The following is a 24,072-nucleotide window of genomic DNA, read 5'->3' as shown; positions in this document are numbered from 1 at the left end:
CATTTGGTAATTCTAACATATAGTCTTAGAGAGGAAACCCGCTACATTTTTTTCCATTAGTAGCAAGGGATCTTTTATATGCACTATCCCACAGACTGGATAGTACATACCACGGCCTTTGATATACCAGTCGTGGTGCACTGGCTGCAACGAGATATAGCCCAGTGGGCACACCGACGGGGATCGATCCTAGACCGACGGCAAATGAAGCGGCGCTTTACCCCTGGGCCACGTCCTGCCCCTATAAAGAAATATATAGGCCTGTTAGAAAGTAAACTAAACAACGACGGCTGTAGATATTAGCACACGATAGCAAACACACTGGTTATACAGACACTGGCATTCTAAACAACACAAATGTATTTGATATGGAAATTTAGAGTCCAAAAACGCTCTGTTAGTAGGAAGGAAGGAAGGAAATGTTTCAGTTAACGACGCATTCAACACATTTTATTTACGGTCATATGGCGTCAGACACATGGTTAAGGACCACGCAGATATAGAGGAAACCCGCTGTCGCCACTTCATGGGCTACTCTTTTTCGATTAGCAGCAAGGTATCATTTATATGTACCATCCCACAGACAGGGTAACACATACCACGGCCTTTGTTATACCAGTCGTGGTGCACTGGCTGGAATGAGAAATAGCCCAGTGGGCCCACCGACGGGGATCGATTACAGACCGACCGCGCATCAAGCGAACACTTTACTACTGTTAAAAGGAAACATGATACAGTGCTACAGACTGAGGATAGTTTCATTTATTCAGTTCTATTTTTGCTCTTCCAAATTAGTAACCGGCATGATAGTTCTTTCACACCATTAACGCCAAGCGTTTATGTTGAAACGATTACCTGAATAAATGGTAACCATCATATTTTTTAATGATTCAGTCGTACTAGTGTTCAGTTCAGTTAGCCCTACGGATGTCGCGATGTTTACGTTTAACATTTATTTACTGTATATGAGAGATATGGAATGTATGTTTAATATGGAAGCATGAAAAACAATATTCTAAATCCCAGCAAACGTGAAGGTAATCTAAAAATTTCGGAATATATATGTATTTCGACTTTATATTTCCCGTAGGTCCTCTTTCCGTCACAGCCAGCCAAAAAAAAAAAGAAAAAAAAAGAAGAAGCAGGTTTTCAACGTTTGTTTCATTAACAAAAATCCTACAGAACGAAAATACACTCCACAACCAGAGGAGGATCTAGGGGGCAGGGGTCCGCCCGTCCCCCCCCCACCCCTAAATTTTGCGACTGTTATAATTTTATTATATATTAATTATTTTTATTTTTATTTGTTTTACGATCCCCCTCCAAACCTCCCCCAAAGTTCCCTTGGCATTCCGCCTCATGTCATTGCCCCCTCCCCCTCAAATGGATTTTCTGGATCCGCCACCGACAACTGACATTGACTTTTCGATGATGTCGGGAAGATAGCAAATTCCATCGCTACTCCGGGTTACTGATACATATGATGACAATAAACAAGTTTAATAAAAATCCATGTAGATTAACAAACTACAACTTTTATCGATAGAGATTGTGTGAAGTACGTAGATTAGCTTTAACTTTGGCCACTGATGAAAGATCGTGATGTATTTTAGTTTTTGAAGTTTCTGTCTGTTATACTTTCAGTTATGACCCTGGAAGAGACGGTAGCAAAGGACAATCATAGAATTTCGACAATCTTAGAAAACATTAACAAATACTCTGATGAGAAAGGTCCTTTGGCCGACATTAACTTTGAGGTCGTCATAGTCGGGCGGAATGGAAGCACCAATTTGGATAGCCTAGACAAAGGTAGGTACTGCATCCCATAATTATAGTATAATATATTTACATTATAATACATTTACAGTACGAACAATGCGTAAATATTCCAGTATCATAGCTAGTGCACGAAATTGTTTAAATCTCATGCATATGTTAAAGTTAATTTTCTTTTAACACGTGTGGAGTGACGCAGTCACTCAGATTTTCTATTATCTCATTTTGCTTGCTTATGATATTTAATTACCACGTCGAGTTTTAATCATTTCCGTGACAGCTACTTCCGTAGCTCTCGCAATATTATTTATCTACGTTTTAGTATTTAAGCTGCTACTTAGATATTTTACTAATAGAGGCCATTTCACGGTTGTACTTGTCGAAACTAAATAAAGGGTCAGTAAAAAGGCATCAGGTCAAGACAAAAAGAACATTTTTAAACTAAAAATAGCACTTTTTCTTATTTGTCGAAGGGGGGAGGGGGGTGCTCTATTGTATGCCAAGTGACTAACAATAGTTATGCCACTCTTGTGATGTGACTTGTCTATAAGGACGTTATGTTGATTGTGAGAATGACGTCATTGTTTGTTGGAGGGTGGATAGCACACCAGATATTTTTGATAAAAGTATTTCTTTAAATAGTTTAAATTGTAAATACAGTCAACAACATTAATTAAGGGCCAGTAGTCCTCTTTGTTATTCATGAGTGCATGTCATCACAGCTGTATTTATTTCAATGAACTCTGTCCTGTACTAGTTTTGATTTAGTAAACTATTCTAGGAGTGGCAGTCCTCTTTTGAACGGTGTAGGAAGGGTATATTATCCAGCAGAAGGATCTTCTTGGGGGCGGCTGTCCTGTAGACTAGGCACGAAGAATTCATGGAATAAACCACTATTTTGTCAAATGCCTATTTGACTATGCATTGTATATGACAGCGTGTCAAAATTACAAGGTGCTTGACATCCAATAGCCGATGCTCAGTTAATCAATGTACTCTAGTGGTGTCGTTAAACAAAAACAAAAACCATGCATCGTTCATTGTTCGTTAATAACAGTTGTGTCGTTCAGACTGTAATTGTTTGCCAGTATCATATTATATTTAGTACGTTTCGATCACAGATGAATTCTAAACATTGTTTTAATAGAACTTGACCCGTGACACACACAAACACCTTGCACAAGGTCGTGTTTTGTGTATTTACGAATACTACTGAAATGTGCGCTCGGCTAGCAATAGTGCGAGACGTATCCCAGTGGTAAAGCGCTCTTTGGGCTGGTACATACAAATAAAACCAGTTGCTGCTAATGGAATAGAGTAGTCCATGGAGTAGCGGCAGATTGTTTCCTTTTTCAATATCGCTGTAGTCCTTAAAGGAGACCGGACACCAAACCATATATACGGCGTAATGAATTGTTTGCCGTCATAAACCACAACACGCAACTACCGCGCTCCCCTTATTGACTAAGTTAAGCGTGCCAGTCTTGGTTGGGTTTTTTTTTTTTTTTTGCCGATCTCCGATGTTTGCCGGAAACTGTTGACAATTGATGAGCTAGACCCGTGACGTCATCGATGAGAGAAAAACTGAAGAAACTACCAAGCAGCATGGACGAACTTAGCGATACGAGTGACTAAGAATTGTGTCCAGCTTGTGCTAATGGCATCAAACCGTATCAGTTTGAACCACTTATCAGAGACTTTGTCCATAATCCTGGAAATGTTGTCTTAGAATTCGAATGAATCAACTGTCGATGAAGACGAGGAAGCATACAAGCATTTTTTAAAACATAATTTTTTATGACATTTTTAATGTAAACTGAAGCAAATGGACCTAATTAGAAGAAAAACACACAAAATTTAATAATATTTCATCATAAATCTTGTTCAGCATAGATGTAAATATGACACGTCAGTGGATATTCCATAGGCCGATTTCGCAAATTTGCAAAAAAGAGTCCCCTCCTCAGCAAAGCAAGATATAATAATTTAACAAAAAACTTTGTTCTCTTAACTAGTTACCCTCCAAGTTTTAATGTGTTTGGTTAAACCGTGTATTTTTTATTATTAAGAAAAGGTGTTACCAGTCTGCCGAAACCGTCCACAGTCGGGTACAGAAACACAGAAATGTTGGAAAATATTATACTGTTGCCACATACTGACACTCACTTTACAACTAATATGTCTTATCAACAATATTATTATGTAGTCTTTGCATTTATTAATAGTTCTCCATCACAAACTCTAGGATGAAAATGTATGTTTTAAATTTTCACTACTTTGCATAAAGATGATATAAAGAAAACAATCTAGTTTGTAATTCCCTCCCCCCCCCCCCCCCCCCCCCCCCTTCAAATAACGTTCCTACAGGCCTATACAAATGTAGATAATATGTAGAGGGTGAGGTTAGGAACCAGTTCCTTTTATCTATAGGATTTTGTAATCATGATTTCAAACCAACTGTTTCAGGTAGTTTGCTCCACATACTGACATAAAGCACATTTGTTATATATTGGAATAATAAAAAAAAAATTACAATAATTATATCTAGTGTTATTTTCTTTAATCATTCATGGAGGAAGAAGGAAGTCCTGATGAAAATATATTACAGGTAAAATATATTACAGGTAAAACAAAATAATATATGATACTTATTCCGTGTGGTAACTAATGTTAATTTTGCTTTAAATTGCTAGATGCCAAAAGTGATTAATTATATTATTTTATGGTAACAGTCGAAAATTAGACGACCAATTGTTTCAACCTCTGCCAGAAAATAATTTGAGGGTACGTAATAAAACAGGCCCGTAGGAACTGGGGGGGGGGGGGGGGGGGGGGGTGAGCTTTTCTTTATCACATTAATTTTTGCCATTGTAACCAAAATCTGATGTAGAGTTTATACCCGGTCCGTCAGTGCCCCCCCCCCCCACCCCCCAAGTCGTTCCTACGGGCCTGTAAAAACTAAATATATTCAAAGGAGTATATTGGGTGGTTATAGGTTTGAAATGGGTTTTTTAATTGAACATTTTATTTCATGCACTTTTATAAATTTTAAACAGCAATTATGTTACTATAATCTATCGAAAAAGTAAAACATTATATATATATATATACATTAATTTCTTAATTTTTGTAGTACATACATGTAAGTTTACCCTCCGCACCCTCTGGCAGAAACCCAGGGTAGGTATTAAAATAATTATTTGATGTATTTTTAATATGACATACAAAAGCATTGAAAAGTACAATTTTATTATGCTTTAATAATCGACATTAGCTTTAAAACTAATTAACCATCATTCCTTCTGGCCAGAGTACATATGTTGTTCCTGCCAAAGTGTCAGCATTTTAATGACAATATACTGAACTGACTATAAACATTGTTAACTAACGTAATAATTCACGTTTTGACGGTGTTTTGTTATAAGGTTAACAAACCAACTAGACCAAGAGACGTTAGTATGAAGTCGTTATGGGCTGTCGGTGAAAATTAATTTGATAATTATAGGTAAATAAATGTGAAGTTTAAATATTCGTATGTGAACAAATTGCAATACCTTTATTTAATGTATATCTTCAGTACATACTTGTTTTAATTTTCACATTGTCAATGTACCATAACCTGCTGTATTTAGTTGGTGTAAAGCCCGTTCGACGACAATAATGCGTCCATATTTTAAAACAACTTTCGTGTTTTTTGGAAATCGAAACCATGATGTTGACCGTTTCTTGGGATGCATTGCTGTTACTGTTGCAGTTAAACACTGCGCAGTTAACCATCATATAATTACGTCGACAGTATATAATAACACTAATTATCTTGTAAATTAAATTTCCGATAAACCTGGAGACAAAAAGAAAGAAAAAAAGACGACTAAAAGGCACAACCAAAGAATCAACACGTGTACCGGTATTGCTTGGTAACTCACCGATGACGTTTTGCCTCGCTTTAGTTCAGATCTATGCATAATCCCGTCCACTTCTGTTTTCACCCCAAACCTAAGATGCGCAGCTGACCGGTGCCTCGCAGCGAGCCGGGCGTTAGAGTAATGCGGTCTTTGACGCTAACTTAATCCATTACACACTACATGTCTTTTGGTGTCCGGTCGCCTCATTCCGAAATTTAGCAAAGATGAAGCAGGACGTGTGTGCCTGCTCTCTCGAGCTACCCCCCCCCCCCCCCACCTGGGGGGACTCATTGCTTCATACGGGACGTTACTGGAATACCGCGTCGCGTACACCGGGTCACGGGCAACCGTGACTTTGGTGTACGGCGACCCGGTAAAGAAACCAACTAGGAGGAGGAGGAGGAGGAAGACGGACGCGCCAGGGGCGGACCGGGGGAGGTCAAAACCGGTAGCTCAACTACCGGTGGCGACTTTTCCCGTTGAACCCCCCAAGCCCAAGTCAATACCAGCGAGGCCAGCTGATCCAGCTTTGCAGGATACAGTCGACGACACGTGGCGGACACGGTCCCTAACCAGGCCCAGATGGAGTCGCCACCATCAACTCCGACTACCTCAACCCCCGAGATTCCAGCGATGCCACCCCCACCCAGGAAGAGTGGCGCTGTAGAGACCCAGGCCCGACTAGTACTCGTTGGAAAACGAAAGGCGATGGTGTCACCAGGCGACCAGACAGCCAAGCCAAGTCCGCCGATACAACCGCCCCCACCTACATCATCTCCAGTGAACGACCAGCCCCCTGAAGAACCTTGGTCACTGCAGGCCGGCAAGCTACCAACACGCTACTCCAGGCTGGTCAAGACCAACATTGGGGATGTCCGTCAGCTCCTTTGTGGACCGACTCCGGAGTCCTACCAACCTCTGCCACGAACTGAGGGAGAGTTCTCGGTGCGTAGGATCACGATAAACGATGGGCGAGGGATCTGCCTTACCGTTCGCCGGAAGGGACTTTTCAACCAAGGGATGCTTCTCGATGAAATGGACAACCCGACCATCCACCGCGTCATCAAGACCGTTGCCGGGGAAGACTACCGTCCAATCACCGAGAGCATCGCCAAGTCCGCAAACCGGTACGCCCTCACCCATCTGGACTCGTCCCTATTCATCGCCTCTCCGTGACGACATCCCCGCTAACAACCTTTCCTAGGACAGGTAACAACCTCTTTTTTTTGGGCTAGTTAGACTTTAAACGTTTTGGAAGCAGTTCAAAATTCTTATGTTTATTTTTTTATAAATAGTCTAACGCATTTTATTCTGGCGCCCGTTCAATTGCTCAAAATCACCTTAAAAACCTTTTGGCTGAGCAGTCTTAACTACTTTGGGTTAAATTTTAGAGTCCGGACATGTTTTGGATGCAGTTACTCTTTGTAGACTTAGGTAAAATACAGGCTTCACCGAGGAATCGAAATTCAGCCAATCAGAGCACGGCTCCCACTCGGTTTACTTCAAGTTTACGAAGTGTCTGCTATTTGGTCCGCGCTCGCGTCGACCTTACTAAATGGCTTTTTTCCAGAGGCTAAATCCGTGGTGGGCGTGCCTGAACCTTCGTGGATAGGGGCACGTAAAAAGAGTTTCCCAGTTTCCCAGTTTCCGGTCGCCTTTAACGTTAAATTGGGGCGGGACGTAGCCCAGTGGTAAAGCGCTCGCTTGATGCGCGGTCGGTTTGGGATCGATTCCCGTCAGTGGCCCATTGGGCTATTTCTCGCTCCAGCCAGTGCACCGCGACTGGTACATCAAAGGCCGTGGTATGTGCTACCCTGTCTATGGGATGATGCATATAAAAGATCCCTTGTTGCTAATCGAAAAGAGTTGCCCATGAAGTGGCGACAGCGGGTTTCATCCCTCAATATCTGCGTGGTTCTTAACCATATGTCCGACGTCATATAACCGTAAATAAAATGTGTTGAATGAGTCGTTAAATAAAACAGTTCATTCATTTCGGCTAGCAGTCATAACACACTGGTTTATAACGATTGTTCGCTCTACATTGTTGTTTAAATAATTAAATCTAACACCATGCAACAACGCCTACACCTTACAACTGAAGAATCTGTCATTATTTTTACCATATTTAAACATGCCGAATATATCTACAGGCCCTTAGTTAATTTTGTTGAATATAGCTACTATGTGTGTAACGTTATGATAGCATTTCCATGACCTAAAACTTACCTCGTTCACTGGGATTAACAATTATTACATAGAGAAACCAATCATAACGAATTGTAAATTATTGTCTGCGAATAATGAATAAATAATAAGACACGCTTAGGTAGCTTACAAAATAATATGCAACTCGTTTGGGAATCGTATTAATGCTAATGGAATCCATGCGGATATAAACATATCTCCTTTAGACAACATATTTCTGCAGTTTACGAACATATTCCGCGTTATGGTTAAACTACTTTCAGGGTTTGTAAATTATAAATTATACACCTGGAAACGGTCCTTGTGAATATATTATTTTAATTAATTCTGTCTATAAAGTAGTAACTACATTATGTGTGTATAAATTGTGCATATAATTACTGTAACACCCTATGTCTTCTCCCTTTGCATGGGTTGATATTTGTCAACAAGGGAATGGTCAAGAATAAAATAAACAGTTAAAAAAATAATAATTTAAAACAATAAATAATAAAAAATTATACACCTGGAAATTAATTAAGCATCGCCTAGATTTGACCATGTGACTTACACTTCGCAAGTAATTGTGAACATTTCGTGGCTACAAAGCACTGAAATCAATGTTCTATTTATACCTTATCTATCTAACTCACTACGAGGAATAACGGATTGTCTGTCCCGAGTGAATTAATGTTGTAAACTCGAGCTTTTGGCACATACTCAGTACATGTGTGTGTTCACTGTGTGTGTTGCAGTGTGTTAGTAGCGGGTATGACACCACGAGCATTAATCACTGCTCTTGCAACGTCGCTGCATGCTCTGTATCAAGTGCCTGAATGTCCTGCAGTGGAAATTGTTTCTGCCATTCTCTAATCAAACAATTTTTGCAAGGTCATCTATAGTTCTTAGTGGGTTATCAAGTCTTGAAATGCATCCCAGATGTGTTCGATAGGGTTAAGGTCGGGAGAAACGGCTGGCCAATCCATTCCTTCAATTGTCTCTTCTTCAAGATAATCCCTCACAATGCGTGCTGTATGTGGCCGTGCACAAACTCAGGACCAATGGCACCTGCAAACGGTTTCACAAATGGATGAAGGATCTCATCTCTGTACCGAATTGCGGTTAGAGCTACAAAATTTTAGAGCTCCATTCCTGATGGCGTATAAGTCTGTACAACCATCCAAAGATATTCCACCCCATACCATCCACCAGCCTTTTACCGGAGCATTTGTTTCTAAGATGAGTCCCGTTTCTCTGTCTCCTTTGCCGATGGAGGAGCACGTGTGTACAGGAGACTTCAAATACGGTACGCTGACGGATGTGTCAGGGAACGTGATCGGTTTGGCGGTGGTTGTCTGATGGTATGTGATTTCAGGACTGATCTCATCATTGTCCACGATGCCCTTACAGCCCAGCGTTATGTTGACGTTATTCTAAGACCAGTTCTCCAGCCACTTTTGCGCCGTCACCGAAGACCAGGAGGTCCCCTTCTGTTTCAACAAGACAATGCCCGTCCACATACTGCAAGAATTACACAGGCATTCCTGCAACAAGCCGGTATCACCGTTATGAACTGGCTCGCCGTTTCACCAGATTTGAATCCAATTGAACACATGTGGGATGAGTTAGGACGTCGTGTACGTCACCGCCAGCCACCACCACGTAACGTCGCTGAGCTTGAACAGACATTGCAGGAGGAGTGGAGGAACATTCCTGTTGCTTATTTGAGATGTTTGTGCCAATCCTTTCCCCGTCTTCTTCACGCATGCTCACGGGCCAATGGTGGACACACCAGAGATACTGACCTTGATATGGGGAGGGGGGGTTGAACTTTTCGATTACGAATGCAACTTGATTACTGATGATAACTGGCCATGTTTCCATGTGAATGTATCTCATGAATACCGGTCATTAATGTCATATTACATTATCCATCAATTCATTAATAGTTTGTCGTTATTTGCAATGAAAAGTTGTTTTCATTGTGTTTCTATATATATATATATATATATATATATATATATATATATATATATATATATACATGAACAAAAGACTGATAGCGGGTAAGACCAACATCAATATTTAACCAATTCTAGGAGAAAAAGACAGAAACCGTAAACATGCTTTAATATGTATGGTACTTAACTACTGAGCTGAAATCACACTGGTGAGATTCTCATGAGTAATTTCTTCATGTTATCTCGATAGATACCGAATATGGCACGGACAACTACCAATAGGCGCCTTTTTGCATGCAATACATATCAGGTGGTGCTTAAAATTAATTTTCAGGTGTATTATTATTATTAATATTTCGACTTCCGGATTGGAGTTTCATCGAAGGTAATATATTGTTTTGGACAGTGAGTTGGATACGTTTATAAAGAACGAGTTGTAAGATAAATAGTCTCTAACGAATACCAGTGCATTATTCTTTTTTGTATATATCCTCAAATGTCAGGTCTAAACAAATTTAAACTAAAACTTATAAACGATGCATTTGCATAGCTTGCAAAGTCAATTTATATGTCATAGAGCAATCAGTTTATGGAGTGCTCATTTCATGATAGATAGATAGATAGATATTCTTTATTTCCTCCATAAAATGAAGATTATTAAATAGTTTACAAATACAATAACAAATAGACAGGACATAATACAGCATCAAAATAAATAAATGTAAAAATACAAAAACGGTTACTAATCAATACTAAATAACTTCGTATAACTTTACTATTAATGTTAAAGAAGAATGTTCCACTTTCGTAGTGTATAGCTAACCAGTAGCATTACACTTCCCCACAGGTCGTAATCTAGAGGCAATTGGCAATCTACAGGAAAACCGCCAAATAAAAATGACAAAAACAAATCTTCCCATGACTCCACAAATAATTCAACATTAAGCAAGTCATATACCTTGTTAAACAGAACATCTCTTTCTTTAACTTTAATTTGACAAGACATAAACACGTGTTTAACTATATCATGAGCTACTGTGCCACATAAACATTATTTTGATTGCAATGGAGTTGAACCAACATGGACGAGTCTAGCGATATCACGAAAGTTGTATGGTTTTTCTAAAGCAAGTTTCCATAGTCTATGTTCAAAGAATGAATGAATGGATGAATGTTTAACGACACCCCAGCACAAAAATACACACTGGCTACTGGGTATCACAAATGGTAAGTATATGAAAATATTTTAGTCTATGTTCAGAACCAGATCTAATTGTACAATAGCGTGAGAGAGACAGTCTAGATTTAAGTTGTCTTTCTACTAACGTAGTTTCATGGGAACGTATATTTTGCATTAAACGTAGAGCCCATATGTTTTTAGTCATAAATATATAATTACATACATAGTCATCTATCACACCACTCAAATCATATTTACAAACTAGTTGCAACATATTAAAGATAGGAGACTTAGTATTCCAGTTCTCTTTATGAATTAACACTGAGTTACACCTGTACTGCCCAAGTATGGCTAAAAACATCTTTTAAAAAATAAACCATGACTTTGCATTACAAAGTTTACCCAAGAATATCAGTGCTTGGTGATCTATATGCAATTGTAAAGAAATTAGTACAATCGAGTCTGTGGTAATTATGTTAGGAGTTTTTTTAGGGAAACCCTGTACCTTTCTACAGAAGTAGCGCTGGATTACTTCTAGCATTTCACATTCTTTTAGTGAAGGTCGTCCCCACACACTACATCCGTATAAACCACATGGTAAAAGAAATCTTTTCCAGATTTTCAGAGAGGAAATGGGATTAAAACTACCAAAGCACAAACCAAAATCATGATTAGCATTAATTAGCTTTCTGACTTTCTCACAAGCTCGGATTGTTCGTTCTAATGTAGATTTAGTTGAACTAATCAAAACACCAGCATATACAACAGATTCTTTAACAGGTAGCTTAATTTTGCCCAAATGTAGTGTAGTTTGTATCAATGGTTTTCTTGTACACACAAATTGCAATATAGTACTTTTACTTGCATTATATCGTAATTTCCAATTATTTGCATATACTTCTGTAATATTAAGTAGTCTTTGCAGACCTGTTGGGCTGTTGCTAAGTAACGTTGTGTCATCTGCAAGGAGTATGCCAGGACATTGCCCCCAGGGCAGATAAAACTATTAATAGAATCATTCAGTGCATGCAATAAATCATTAATATAGAGAATAAAAACCCATGCAGATATAACTCTGCCCTGGCCAACTCATGGCTTAACATGAAACAACTCTGACTTATAGCCACCATAACTAACACATGACTGCAATGAGTAATATGACAATCGTAAAAGTCTCCATAATTTGCCAGTAATTCCAATCTTATATAATTTGTAAAACAAACCATCAAGCCACACACGATCAAACGCTTTCTCATTATCAAGAAAGGCACAAAACACAGGTGAATTTCTTTCGTTATAGAAAGCAATACTCTCCATTAGAGTGAGTACGGCAGTTTGAGCGCCTGCATGTTTTCTGAAATCAAACTGGTAAGGATGAGGAAATTCTAAATGTCTATTAGTACCAGTAAAACTTTATAATATATCAAGTAACAATTTTTTAAATAATTTACTTAACACAGATGTCAACGTTATTCCTCTATAGCTTGAAGGGTCACTTTTACATTTCCCATGGCCTTTGTGTACAGGAAGAATATGACCACTATTATATATTGTAGGAATATATTCATGCATAATTATGGCATTAAATAAGAGAACAATATGCTTTATTACTGATCTTCCTGAATATTTGAGGTGTTCATTTGTTAAACCGTCAGGTCCTGGTGCTTTACCCGTTTTTAGATCTTTAATCTTACATAATACCTCATCATGTGTGAATGGACTCATAAATAGAGACGCATTTTGTACACCTTTACAAGAGGACTCATAATATTCAATATCAGAAAGAGAACTAATAACATTACATATAAATTAATGGTCATAATCAGTATCCATAGTAGGCATAGAGATATCTCTGAAGTAATTTCCAAAGCTATAACAAATATCCTCTGGTTTTAAACTAGTCGTACTTTGATATACAAGCTTATGTATATAATCTTTGTTTCTTTTGAATTGTTTTGTTATCTTGAAATATTCATTTATATCCATTTCAGCTGCTTCATATATTTCTTTAAGTTTATTATCAACTAGATTACCTTTGCCACGTCTGTTCTGCTTTCTAAATATTCGTTTTGCCTGTTGTGAGATTTCCCACTCTCTAACCAGTGCCGTCTCTCCTTGCGCATGTTATTATGTAAATGTTTTAAATTACCATTTTTCCAATATGGCTTTAGATGTGGCTTAAATTTTGTGGAGGGTATGCTTATCTCAGCAGAAACGGTAAGAGAATCAGTGATACACTGACTGTAATGTTCAATATATTCAGATGGGTTAGAGAACTGATATAAATCAGTTTTATACTCACGGAAGTAATATTTCGTTTCGTATCGATACATCATTCGATCTGTACTATTTTCCTTTTTCCAGTTAAGTTTACCATTACCATAAGTGACATTTGGAGTATTACACTGTATGCATACAAGCATAAGGAGGTGATCTGAGATATTATAAGTTATACTGGTGTCTATTAAGTATCCAACTACATTTGGTAGATATATATGTTCTTTATTCCTCTTAAAGAGAGTTACAATAGCATTAATAGTATAAGAAAGTAGTACAAAAAAAGACAAGTTATTGAAAATCAAGGTAAACGTCAGAAACAATTACAAGATTATGAGAAACAAGTTATATAACACACGCATACACGTACTCACAGACACACACTGAGGTGTACATATAGTAATATCTGCAGTATGCAAATATTTAATTAGTTAGTAATGCTTTAAAATATATTTTATTTAACAAGTAGATGAAGTGAATAACAACTTCACTATACAATTTTGCGGTATCTTCGTCAACATTAATTGGAGAATTACAAGACAATAGCTGTACGATAAATTTATCGTCAGAGAGATTATGCAATTCAGTGCTTAGCTCTATTGGACCAATATCAAGGAGAGAACACCAAAACCTGTCTCTAATTTCTGATAAATACTGACAGTAATTTATAACATGTACAAGAAGATCAGAGTATTGCACTTTACAAAGAGTGCACAATCCTTGGGATGACTGTGGTCTCCACGAAGTGCAAACACTAATGACATGATGGGCCTGTTCCTTTAGTAAAGGAGTGGAATGAGATATTTTCCAAGCGTTGTGCATTTTTAAGTCTGGATGAATTTGCAGGAAGTGATTAATGTCTGGAGTTGAAGAAATGTGTGATTTCCATTTTGCTTCCTCATACTCAAAAACACTTTTATTAACTATTCTTTTCCAAATTTGTTTGCGAGGAAATGTGGAAGTTTTATAAAAGTTATTTAAATATGTAATCAATTTATATTTACCAAGTATCCTGTGTATGTCTCTTGCAAAACCAACCGGAACGGGAACACACTGGTTCTTAAAACTTAGTAACCTACTTGTTATAATCGTGTAGGGTAAACTCCATGCAGGACAGTGAAGGAGATGTTGTAGAAAATTTTATTTATGGATATCTGTTCTGGCTTCAGTTGAAATGGTACCGACTAACCCTAAACAAATAACTGTTCGTGTCCTTTTAGGTAGACCTTGTATAGTTTTTACTGCAAATATAAAGGCCCTTTCTAAAGCCAATAACTCGTTCTCAGTAATGGTGTTCCATAGTTCACAGCCGTAGAGTGCTTTAGATAAGCACAAATTGTTGACTAACTTCAAATTAGTGGTTGGATTCAGTCCGTGTGAGTGGCACCCTGATTGTAATAGTATCATACTTATAGATTTGTTTGTTTTACATGCTTGTAACGTCCGGTCCCAGTTATTTAGATGCTTATTTAAAATGATACCAACATGTTTTATAGAATGCGTACAGGGTATTTTTTTCCCATATAAAAGGAGATGTGGGTCCGTCTCTTTACAGAAATTAATCATCTCACTTTTTAGCGATGAAAACGTAAATCTCCATTTCAGACTATATTGTTGGCAGATTAATAGCATAGTTTGCATATTGCCAGTTGTAGGGGAGATAACAGCAATATCATCAGCCTGTGTAGGGCATGAAACGTGGACATCTAGGATCATAGAACCTTTCTTTGAATGGCTTAACTTGTTTAGAAGATCATTTATATATAAAACGTACTTTTGGGGAAAGTATGCTACCTTGATGTCACGGGGTTCTCACCGTGACACAACACCCACACGTGTGATAATTGAGAAACGCTTCCAGGAGAACTTAATTAATAAAGGAATTACAACTCTATTCCTAACTGGTTAATTTTTAATTAACCCTTACTACTCGTTCAATAACGTGTGATAATTGAGAAACGCTTCCAGGGGAACTTAATTAATAAAGGAATTACAACTCTATTCCTAACGGGTTAATTTTTAATTAACCTTTAACTACTCATTCAGTAACCTTGTAACACAGAATTAATACTGGTACCTATCACAATAAAGACAATAACCTACAGTTTACCTAGCTCCTCTAGGATGACTGGTTAAGATTTTTATAATTATTTAGGACAGTGAGCCTACAGATTACTGCGTCAGATGACCGGCAGCACCGTCTAAATAATATTGGTATAATACAGTATTAAAATATTTAAAGTCACATCAATCACATCAAGGTTATACACAGAGCAGAAATAAAATTATTTACCAGTCCGGACGGACAGTGATCCCCTGGAGCCTTCACTTTGTTTCTCTCCGATATCTCTAAAACCCTAGCTATTTATTCAAAACTCTCAGAGACAGCGAATATCGCCTGGGGGCACAAGGCGGTACTGAATCTTATCATGTGGATTTTCCACAGCCACCACGCCGGCATATCTTTCTCTGATCGTCAGACTGGCTGTCGCCATTCGCCAAAATCACGGTTGTAAAACCCGCACTCGCAGAGGTATTACGTAACTACTGGCCACATGGCCTCCACAGCTGGACTAAGTGCATATTGGAATGCACGGTCGCGCGAATGTATTACGTAACAAATTGCATTTGGAACTGCACACGGCCTTCTAAAACAATTAATATCGCCACAAGCGAAAAGAAATTAAGAGCACGTACCGTCACACACCCCAACCTCAAAAAGGATATTTCCTCTACTCTAAGAATAGGGAAATATACTACATTAAAACAAAAAGGTGCGTTAACCGACGCATCCGGGCATTTATAACACATGTAATAATAAGGTGACTACCAGTAATCACACTGAGTCTCTGAGTCCCTGGTATACAAATAAAATATATAAAAACAAAACAGAAATCAAGAATGTCAACACATTATCATAACGTTCAACTTCGGGACAGGGCATCAGCGATTACATTGGATGTGCCCTTGATATGTTCAATGGTAATTGGGAATTCCTGCAGAAGAAGACTCCATCTCAAAACTCTCTGGTTGGAGGCTTTCATTAGGATGGTCCAGTCCGTCTTCGTCTTCTTGGAACAGCACAGCTCCAGCACCCACGTCACTGGCACCCACAGCTAGCTTGAACGGCATTCGGTAGTCGGGTGCTGCCATCACGGGAGACGAGTAGCGCATCTGCTTGAGACGGTTGAATGACTTCTCGCATTCACCTGACCACAGGAACTTCGTTTCTTTCTTTTTCAGTGTCGCACGTTTTCCAGGTTTTCTCCGATAGACATGCTGTCGAATCGGTGTAGCTTTGGGTTCCACGCGCACATCCTGGCTTAAGGTATTAGTAACCGTTGGAAGGTCCTGACAAATGGAAACATTGTCTTGTATCAGCGTAGTCAACTTTTCTCGCTGGGGTTTCAAGTCTGCTAGAATCTGGCTGTTGGTTAATTTTCTCTCGGCAGTCTTGACGTCATCACAGGAAATTGAGTGACCCTCAATTTGGACCGGTATCACTGGGACTATCAGCAGTCTGTCAAAATAACCTTTTAGCAAATTGATGTGACAATACCTACTTTTCCTAACCCTATCAGGAGTGTTTATCACATACCCTGTCTCATTAACCCGTTTGTGCACAACATAGGGCCCGAAATACCTGTTCTGTAATGAACCCCGTTTAATGGGAAGGTACAGCAGCACCTTATCCCCTGGTTTAAATTCCCGACTCTTAGCCTTCCTATCAAACACTGATTTTATTTTGCTCTGAGCATGGCTCAGTTGCTTCCTAGTTAGTTCGGTCGCCGGCAACCTCCTATCTCTAACTCTCTTATTCATTAATACTTTCTTGTCTATATCATAACCTGACATCTGATCCTCCTTCTCACCCTCTGTTAACAATGTAGTGCGAGCTGCCAACAATTTTGGATCAGCCCCCTGCTCTAGAATTAACTCTTGTCTATTACAAGGTAAATCCTCTCTATCAAACACAACTGGTTCAATTCCCCTCTGCGGGAGATCAACGGTTCCACCACATTTAATTCCTCAGTTGACTTATCTACCATTTTACTGATAACCTCGTCTACTCCAATTTCATGGCTCACACACGTATCAGACAAATCACAAATATCCTCTGCGTCTTGTGTTACCTTTCTGGCCATAGCTCTAGTCTTTACACACGCAGGATATCTAATCTCATCAACCTCACTCTCTTCTATTGGTAAAGTGCTGTCTTTAATTAGCAATTGGTCACATTTCGGCTGACAACACTGACTAGTCAAATCATTACCCAACAAAACTCCTATGTTTTCAACAGGCAAGTCCTTCACAACACCCATAATGACTGGTCCCGTCACAAACTTCGAACATAAGAAAACGTTATGTAACCGGACAACCATTTTTTCTCCAGTAACCGAGGTTAAGGCCAAACTACGTCCTGTATCTGAATTCTTAATACCAACTAAACACACCGACGTGATCAGCGACTGACTACAACCTGTATCTCGATAGATTGATATTGCCTTAGGACTCAGTTCTTGTTTCATATCACAAACCATACCATTGGACACATACGGGTTTACTTTCTCTGCCATGGGACTAACCATTAACTCTCTCGCTAACGGAGCTGACCTCACTAAACCGACCACTTGCGCATTATCGCGTTTCCTTTTAAAACTGTCCCCGACAAGATGGTTATCCTTTTTACAGTAACTGCAATGTGGACGAAAAGTTCGTGCATTGGCTGATAATGCAGGTTTATCCTTACTTTGCCCACCAGGTACATTCCTTGCCTGACTAGCTGACCAACTAGATGACTCTCCCCGATAGTTACTTTCCCGGGAAAAACCTGGCTGAGATTTCGTCTTATCACCCTGTTGTAAAGAGCTACCCTGTACTGCCTGAGCTTTGTGTATTAACACGTAATCATCTTCCACTATGCCTGCCTCCTCTATCTTTTTGACATCACGATCCTCTAAATGAATACGTAAGCTAACTCGTAATCCATTTTTAATGTCCTATAAGATCAACAACTCCCGTAACTCGGTTAATGACTCTACCTGATGAGAAACCACCCATTTATCAAACATCCCTGCCTTCTTAGCCACAAACTCACTATAAGACTGACCCTGCGTTTTTCTCAACTCGCTATACAGTAAACGATAATCCTCAGGTCGTAATTCATAAGCCTTCAACACTGCAGCCTTAACTAGGTCGTACTGACTTCCTCGCTCATCACTCATTGAATTATAACTACACTAGCCTTCCCCTTAAACTTAGACACGGCTAACAATGTCCACTTAGACTGCGGCCAATTTAGCTGCTTAGCGGCCCGTTCAAAAAGTTGGAAGAACATATCTACCTCCTGGTCGTCAAATACAGGCACTGATCTATAAGCCTCCGACATGTTAAAACCATTTCCTGCCTCTTGTCTAACTTCTTCAGTATTCAACTTTAACTCATGTTCCACTTTTAATTTTTCTAACTGGAATTCTCTATCCCTCTCTTCTCTTTCTCTTTCTCTCTCTATATCCCTCTCTTCTCTTTCTCTATCTCTATGTCTATCTTCTTTCTCTCTCCCTTCTCTCTCTCTCTCTCTCTCTCTCTCTCTCTCTCTCTCTCTCTCTCTCTCTCTCTCTCTCTCTCTCTCTCTCTATCTTCTTTCTCTCTATCCCTCTCTCTCTCTCTCTCTCTCTCTCTCTCTCTCTCTCTCTCTCTCTCTCTCTCTCTCTCTCTCTCTCTCTCTCTCTCTCTCTCTCTCTCTCTCTCTCTAATGCACGTTCTTCTCTTTCGTACTCAAGTTTTTTAAAAGCTAATTGTTGTTCCACACTTAACTCATTTATCTCTATCTCTGGAACAATCTCACTGTCTTCCATAACAGGACTATCACCAAAAACTTCCTGGATAATAATTGTCCTTATATCTCCTAAGGTTTTAGCTGATGTTAACTCAATTTCTCGCTCACCCGCGATTTCAACTAACTCGGCCTTACGTGCTCGCTTAATCTCCACTACACTGAGCGTAGGCCTATCCAGCAAATTCTTATCCATGTTTAGATATGACGCACTTATTATTAATTAATTTTCTAGTAAACAACGTTGCTACTTATAGTTATTTGTAAAAATAATTTATAAAGCCCCCATTTACAGACAATACTTTTTTAAATATGCATGTCCCGTTTCAGATCCCGGAACGAGCGCCCCAATTTTCTACTCCTGTCACGAGGATCCTATAATACCCGTAACTGGATGAAACACAATTATCCAAATATCCCTCCTAACTGTATATCTATTAGATCTCTCTGTATCGAGCAGTATTTACCCGAGTGGCTCGTCTAGGTATGATCAGAGATACGATCTTATATAAAGTATATATTAGTATAGCACGTTTAGTTCACTAGAAAACACAACAAAAACACAATACACTTTGGAATCTGTATTAACCTACGCTGACAAATGTACTGCCGCAGTAGTTAATTAACAACAACAAATAATAACAACCCAGAACTGATCACTTAATTAGTTAATCTCTAGGTGTCTAGTTTACACAATATGCTAATCACTTCACCGTGACACAACACCCACACGTGTGATAATTGAGAAACGCTTCCAGGAGAACTTAATTAATAAAGGAATTACATCTCTATTCCTAACTGGTTAATTTTTAATTAACCCTTACTACTCGTTCAATAACGTGTGATAATTGAGAAACGCTTCCAGGAGAATTTAATTAATAAAGGAATTACAACTCTATTCCTAACTGGTTAATTTTTAATTAACCCTTACTACTCGTTCAATAACGTGTGATAATTGAGAAACGCTTCCAGGGGAACTTAATTAATAAAGGAATTACAACTCTATTCCTAACGGGTTAATTTTTAATTAACCCTTAACTACTCATTCAGTAACCTTGTAACACAGAATTAATACTGGTACCTATCACAATAAAGACAATAACCTACAGTTTACCTAGGTCCTCTAGGATGACTGGTTAAGCTTTTTATAATTATTTAGGACAGTGAGCCTACAGATTACTGCGTCAGATGACCGGCAGCACCCTCTAAATAATATTGGTATAATACAGTATTAAAATATTTAAAGTCACATCAATCACATCAAGGTTATACACAGAGCAGAAATAAAATTATTTACCAGTCCGGACGGACAGCGATCCCCTGGAGCCTTCCTTTTGTTTCTCTCCGATATCTCTAAAACCCTAGCTATTTATTCAAAACTCTCAGAGACAGCGAATATCGCCTGGGGGCACAAGGCGGTACTAATCTTATCATGTGGATTTTCCACAGCCACCACGCCGGCATATCTTTCTCTGATCGTCAGACTGGCTGTCGCCATTCGCCAAAATCACGGTTGTAAAACCCGCACTCGCAGAGGTATTACGTAACTACTGGCCACATGGCCTCCACAGCTGGACTAAGTGCATACTGGAATGCACGGTCGCGCGAAGGTATTACGTAACAAATTGCCTATCTGGGCTAAGTGCATTTGGAACTGCGCACGGCCTTCTAAAACAATTAATATCGCCACAGGCGAAAAGAAATTAAGAGCATGTACCGTCACACTTGACAAAGCCCTCTCTGCTGTTTGAAATAATGCGAAAAGGTATTGTTTACAAAAACACACGATTTGGCGTTGTTGTAAATTCTGTCTAGGATGAGCCATACTTTAGGAGGGATTCCAATTTCAGATAATTTATACAATAACCCTGTATGCCAAACTGTATCAAAGGCTTTTGAAGTGATCTGAGATATTATAAGTTATATTGGTGTCTATTAAGTATCCAACTACATTTGGTAGATAATTTGTATCAACAAATATATAGTCCAGAATTGTGTGAACATCTTTAGATTTGCTGCTGAATGTATACTTAGAGTTACCATCTAGAGGATAACCGAGTATAGATTTCTTTCCTCAAGATTTCTCTGAAGACATCGAGATCGCGTCCTTTTTATAACAGAATAACGTAAATCTACAATAAAATCGCCAAGCAGCACTGTCTGCCCTTGTTGCGAGTATATGTCATACAGCTCCATTACATAATACAGCTGTTCTAAATATACACTGTCTAGAACGTTCGTAGATGGAAGTCGAGTACTAATGACAAAGCTAGTAGAATCACCTATTTGCAGTTTTACACAAAGTACATGGACAGAACCAGGTGTGTTAATAACAGACGATCTGCACCAATCACCTTTACATATAAACAGTTCTATACCACCCGACCCCCTGTGGTGAGTGGTACCATTATCGCTGCACTTACAATAACAAAAATATCAGTGCTCTCTAGCATTGAGCACAGTGCGGTGGTGCCATACATAATACCATGTATATTCCAAGTTGCAAGTCTTAATATCATTATGAATAAAACTGAACTGAAATTTAAAAGTCGTCATTGCCCGTAGCGTTATCATTATTATACCATGACTTGTTTGGTATCCACTCTCTACAATTAACATTTTCTTGCCAGAACGTTTCGCCACTCAAAATGGCCTTCGCACACTGGCTAGGTGCGTTTATTCGTATGGTGTGCGTGGGGTTCCAACCTTCCCAGTGTTTCATCAGCTTTATGTGGCTTATGGAAACACCTCGGGATTTTGCATAATTTATGATAGCGTCTTTAACTATGTCAAAGGACTGATCCGCTCGAACGTAAGCTAGAACTAGTCTTTTGTTTTTAAAACGCGACGCTCCTGAGAATGCTCTATCCCACTGCCCGTTAAAATTAGCACATCTTGCTTGGTTGCTTGTGTTTTCATGTTCATGTTCAGTGGGCTTTTCATTATCCCGTCTCATTGATTCGACGTGTACTGGCGGGGTAGTTGTCTGATCTTCGCTTCGCACGCTTGGATTTGGTGAGCTGTCTTAATTATTGGCCACCGGCCTCGGTGGCGTAGTGGTTAGGTTATCGGTCTACAGGCTGGTAGGTACTGGGTTCGGATCCCAGTCGAGGCATGGGATTTTTAATCCAGACACCGACTCCAAACCCTGAGTGAGTGCTCCGCAAGGCTCAATGGGTAGGTGTAAACCACTTGCACCGACCAGTGATCCATAACTGGTTCAACAATGGCCATGGTTTGTGCTATCCTGCCTGTGGGAAGCGCAAATAAAAGATCCCTTGCTGCTAATCGGAAAGAGTAGCCCATGTAGTGGCGACAGCGGGTTTCCTCTCAAAATCTGTGTGGTCCTTAACCATATGTCTGACGCCATATAACCGTAAATAAAATGTGTTGAGTGCGTCGTTAAATAAAACATTTCTTTCTTTCATCACTGGCCCGATCATGTATTACTGCTTGCTTCTCTGCTCGTGTTTTTTCCCAGGTTTTGTAATACTCTGGTTTATTGACGTTACCGACAGCTTCAGAATACAAAAGTTTACTTCTCATACTCATACAGTCAATCATTCTCTCTAGAGCGCCTGTCCGTTTGTCAATAGCTACCACTGTTGTTTTTATGGTTTCACGCATGTCTCCTATTTCAAATCATTTCTCACTTGTGACAAATCAGATTTTAATTTATCTTCTCGGTTTTGGTATTCTTTTATTTTTGACGAGTAGAAGGAAATTTCTTTATTTTTCTCCTCCAATACACCAATCTTATGACACATATCACGTTCATACATTGATTAAAAACGATTCAATTTACAGCTCATGTCAGCAAATTGTTCATTAATTTCTTCATGCATATACATAAACTTGGACAACAAACGGGCCATATCATCCTGTTTTTTATCGTCTACATGTACAGTGTTATTCATATCAGAATCATTCTCAGCCGTGCGTGACTTTTGCCGACTCATAACTTCAGTTTGTACAACATGGCCAGGAACAGACCCTTTGTAAAAGCAATACAACAGATACACATCTGATGCATACTTTCTAACAACACTTTTTAACTGGCAGCTACGTTTAACCCTTTTAATCAGGATTCCATCAGGCAAATAGGCTTGTCACTTTTAGCAATATCGTACAAAGCACATCTGATATCATTCAGCTGTCCTTCATTATCCGTGTGCACATCAATTAATTTATTTTCACATGTTTTTGTTGGTGTTCCGTTTCAGTGTGTGATATCGTGAAGAGTGGAATCATAGCCATCATGGACATGTCGTCACCAAACCTGGCTCCTCTCATGAGGTCATTCGCCCGAACTCTCGGAATAGCATACATCTCATTGGTGGATATCTCTTACTACCGTTACGTCACCACGTACGACGACCACAACACGCTGTTTGAGGTTGAACCGACGTCCTTTGAGATGATGCACGTTGTCGCCGACATCGTTAGACAGGAGAGTCTGAACAACGTCGCCATTGCGTATGACTCTACTTTCGGTGAATGTATACCTTTATTATCCACATAGTTCAAGATATTCAGGGAAATATAACCACGTGTGTCATAATGATATCACGTACACATCGAATGATGTAATTTTGTGAAGCGACGTTATAATTTAATGCGGCTTCCACAGTGTAAACGCTTATCAAAATGACGTCATTTCGAAAAATTACGTCGTTTTGTCGTCTCCTTTTAGTTACGTTTGAAACGTTTTGATATGGTCCTAGCTTGTTATTTATGAAAATAATAAAAAATTTAATATGGATAATAAAGAAATTATTACACTCGCGTGTGAATCGTACTGATTTTACGAAACTCGTGTCAGGATTGATGTATTAATCTCGCTCTCGCACGAGTAATACAATAATCCTGACACTTGTTTCGTAAAATCAGTATGACACACAATCTCGTATAATAATCTCTTTTTTTTTTTTTTCTTTTTTTTGGGGGGTG

The 24,072-nt window shown here is 39.0% G+C and overlaps 1 protein-coding gene across 1 annotated transcript in view; it reads left to right on the top strand.

Moving 5' to 3' along the window:
* Window positions 1-24,072, top strand: part of LOC121384549 (ionotropic receptor 25a-like) — a 68,151-nt gene that overhangs the window by 16,798 nt on the left and 27,281 nt on the right. The window contains exons 2-3 of the mRNA XM_041514987.1: window positions 1,645-1,809; window positions 23,346-23,615. Coding sequence (XP_041370921.1) covers window positions 1,645-1,809; window positions 23,346-23,615 — 435 coding nt within the window. The remainder of the gene's footprint in view (window positions 1-1,644; window positions 1,810-23,345; window positions 23,616-24,072) is intronic.

The sequence above is a fragment of the Gigantopelta aegis genome, chromosome 10 (genome assembly GCF_016097555.1).
Source record: "Gigantopelta aegis isolate Gae_Host chromosome 10, Gae_host_genome, whole genome shotgun sequence".
Taxonomy (NCBI): domain Eukaryota; kingdom Metazoa; phylum Mollusca; class Gastropoda; order Neomphalida; family Peltospiridae; genus Gigantopelta; species Gigantopelta aegis.
This window is presented reverse-complemented; position numbering and strand designations above follow the sequence as displayed.